The sequence below is a fragment of the Rutidosis leptorrhynchoides genome, chromosome 3 (genome assembly GCF_046630445.1).
Source record: "Rutidosis leptorrhynchoides isolate AG116_Rl617_1_P2 chromosome 3, CSIRO_AGI_Rlap_v1, whole genome shotgun sequence".
NCBI classification, from domain to species: domain Eukaryota; kingdom Viridiplantae; phylum Streptophyta; class Magnoliopsida; order Asterales; family Asteraceae; genus Rutidosis; species Rutidosis leptorrhynchoides.
Genome location: NC_092335.1, coordinates 532,695,440 through 532,698,307, shown reverse-complemented (window position 1 = coordinate 532,698,307; position 2,868 = coordinate 532,695,440). Strand labels below are relative to the sequence as shown.

Here is a 2,868-nt window from a genome sequence, read left to right as displayed (position 1 = left end):
TACTACGTATGGTTTGTAAATATCAATATATTATGTTTTCGCTGATTAAAAAAAAAGAGTACGGTGTTACACTATGGGTCCTACCGTTGCTTCACCATTGTTTGAAGTGTTAGTGGTCAGAAAACCGTTGTAGCCAGTGGCGAGGTTACCTATAACCAGTGAGGTCACAATACACCACTAGTTTGAAAATTTTTAATAGAAAATACTCTTCAAATTGTATAGAACACCACTAAATTTAACTGCAGAACCACATATAAAATTTATAGATTTTCTATTAGATTGTATAGAACATCATTAAATTTAACTACTTGGACCCCATATATTTTTCGAATTTGTAGTTTTTTGAAGGTAAACTACTACTAAAATAGCATGCAAACATAACTGGTACTGGAAAAAAAATTCTGGACCCCATTAAGTTTTAATCCTAGAATCGCTACTGGTTGTAGCCAGATGAACTTGACGGTTCAGTTAAAAGGAAGAGGTGGTCTAAAATTCTCCAACAAAATCATCTCTCCACAGTAATCCTATCATAAAATTACAACTTTCACTAGCTAGCAGCGTGTTATATATGAACGGGATCACAATATACATATCAGATAGAGGCACTTAAACATGTTACTCCTTATGTCTCATTCCAATAGTCCACCTTTGACTTTTCAAGTCTTTATTTTACAAACTTTGACTTATAATATCTTTGTTTGTATTATGTATTATGTGATGATATTTATATGAATGTATTGAGTTTTAAACGTGTTTTTATTTATATATACATTTTACTAAATAATATATAACACAAATAAAGATATTTTAAGTCAAAGTTGGTAAAGAAAGACTTGAAAAGTCAAACTAGGACTATTAGAATGAGACGGATGGAGTATTTAATAGGACTAGTGGTTAAACAAATAACAAAAGCATGTTTTAAAATAGCCATCTTATTCTTGTAACCTGTATTATATTCGAATCTTGTGGTGGCTAAAGAATGGTTAAAAATAGCCGGAGAATAATCATGCTAGACGTCATATGAAAGTCAACATTAACCATTGTGTACAGTGGCAGAAAATATAGTACTCTGGAGGCGGTACCAGCCCTACCTGGATTTAACGGGAAAATTTTTTTTGCACTAAATTAAAAATTTTACTAAAAAATAAGGTTTTTTTAGTGTATACCCCTGCTGAGAATGAAAAATTTATTAAATTTTTACACCTGCCTCATTTGTACTCGGGTTCAAGTTCCGGCACTGATTGTGTATAACCCATCCCAAGGTAGCCCAAGTGGTTGGGGCCCTGAGATCCTTGCAAGAGGTCTCAGGTTCAATTCTTGGGGTGGCCAGGGAAGGGTTGGAAACAGCCAGGGAGTATTCCTGATGGGCTGCGTACACTAGAGTATGGGGGCGGATTACTCGCCCTTCCCGGGTAACCCGAACAGGGAAAACCTTACAACTTATAATAATGAATATTTAATGTCAAATAAAACTATATTGAATTATATACTCCGTATTGATTGATCTTATATTTTACGAAAAAAAAAAATAAAGAGAAAGAACTAGTAAACTGCTTTAAAAAAAAAAACAAAAAAAAAAAAAACAAAAAAAAAAAAACTAGTAAACTAACCAAGTAACCAACCATATTTTCCCCCTATTTATTTAATATTCAAACAATATTACTTGTATAATATATAATAAATAAATAAAAAGGAAATATAAACACACACTCTTCCAAACCAATTCAACCAACCATAAGACACATTCTTTTTCTGCACTTCAAACTTCCATCCAAATTCTCTAATCGAAAAACCCTTTTTTAATTTCTCATTTTATATCGATTTCTTTAATACCCATTTCTTAAATCTCCGAAATTCTAGATAAAGTCGAATTCTTTTCGTTCATTATGTCATCATCAAACCTTGCATCAAATGTGATGGTTTTAGCAACGGCCATGGCTGCTGTCTCCGGCACCGTCATCCTCCTCGCCTTCCGCCACCACAAAGAACCCACCACCTCCGTCGTCAGACCCACCAAGTTCACCACCACTCACCACCCAAGACCATGCATCTCTGTAGGTTTGTGTTTCTTGAAATCTTTATTACGTAGTATTTTTTTGTTCTACCTTTTAAGACCAAGTTGACTTTTTAAATAATTTTGACTTTTATTTGGGTTTATGTAGATGGAAAGAAGAGGGTGAAAAAGAAAAAGAAGGTTCACTTTGCAGAAGATGTGATGGAACCAAGTGGTAATGGTGAAGAGTTTAGAAAAGGACTTCAAAGTAAGAATTTTCCGAAGTTGATAACTAATTCGTCCTTAATCGAAGATGAAGGGGGTAATAAGAAATTTAGTATGCCTGCTAATAGAATGGCTTTGTACAGTGGAATTCTCAGAGATCGGAGTATTCATCGGTTTGCTTGTTGATGACCTTTTCTTTTCTGAGTTTAGTCCTTATACTTTTGTGAAAATTGCAAGTTGACACCTTTATGTTCATAGGTTTGTAAAATGTATCCTTTTCTAGGTTCATGTTGTTTTAATATCTTGTACATATTGAAAAGGAGTTCCACGTCATTGTATATACTCTTTTTTAGATATTAGATAGTGTGCATCTTTTTTGTTATAAGGAATTTTTAAGGGCGAGTATGGTGCTCAATTAGTTACCGCAAAGTTAAACATATGTACTTAGTTTTATATTTTTGCCCCTAAAAAAGAAAGTCAAAACTAGTTAAGACCTTTTGTATAAGTAAGCTCCTAGTCATGCATCAATTTCTAGCATGTTTGCAAATTCTTTTCCTTTTCTTTATTTGTGTCAATCTGAATTTCATTTGAGAAGAAGGGGAAAAAGTAAATAAAAACTACATCCCCAACAACCAATGATCTTTATTAGG

The 2,868-nt window shown here is 33.3% G+C and overlaps 1 protein-coding gene across 1 annotated transcript; it reads left to right on the top strand.

Annotated features, from left to right (window-relative positions):
- The first annotated feature begins 1,734 nt into the window (after positions 1–1,734).
- LOC139898390 (uncharacterized) lies at positions 1,735–2,542 on the top strand. The gene is made up of 2 exons (XM_071881117.1): positions 1,735–2,058; positions 2,163–2,542. The coding sequence occupies exons 1-2, from the start codon at positions 1,887–1,889 to the stop codon at positions 2,402–2,404; spliced, it is 414 nt and encodes a 137-aa protein (XP_071737218.1). The 5' UTR covers positions 1,735–1,886; the 3' UTR covers positions 2,405–2,542.
- Positions 2,543–2,868: the final 326 nt, after the last annotated feature.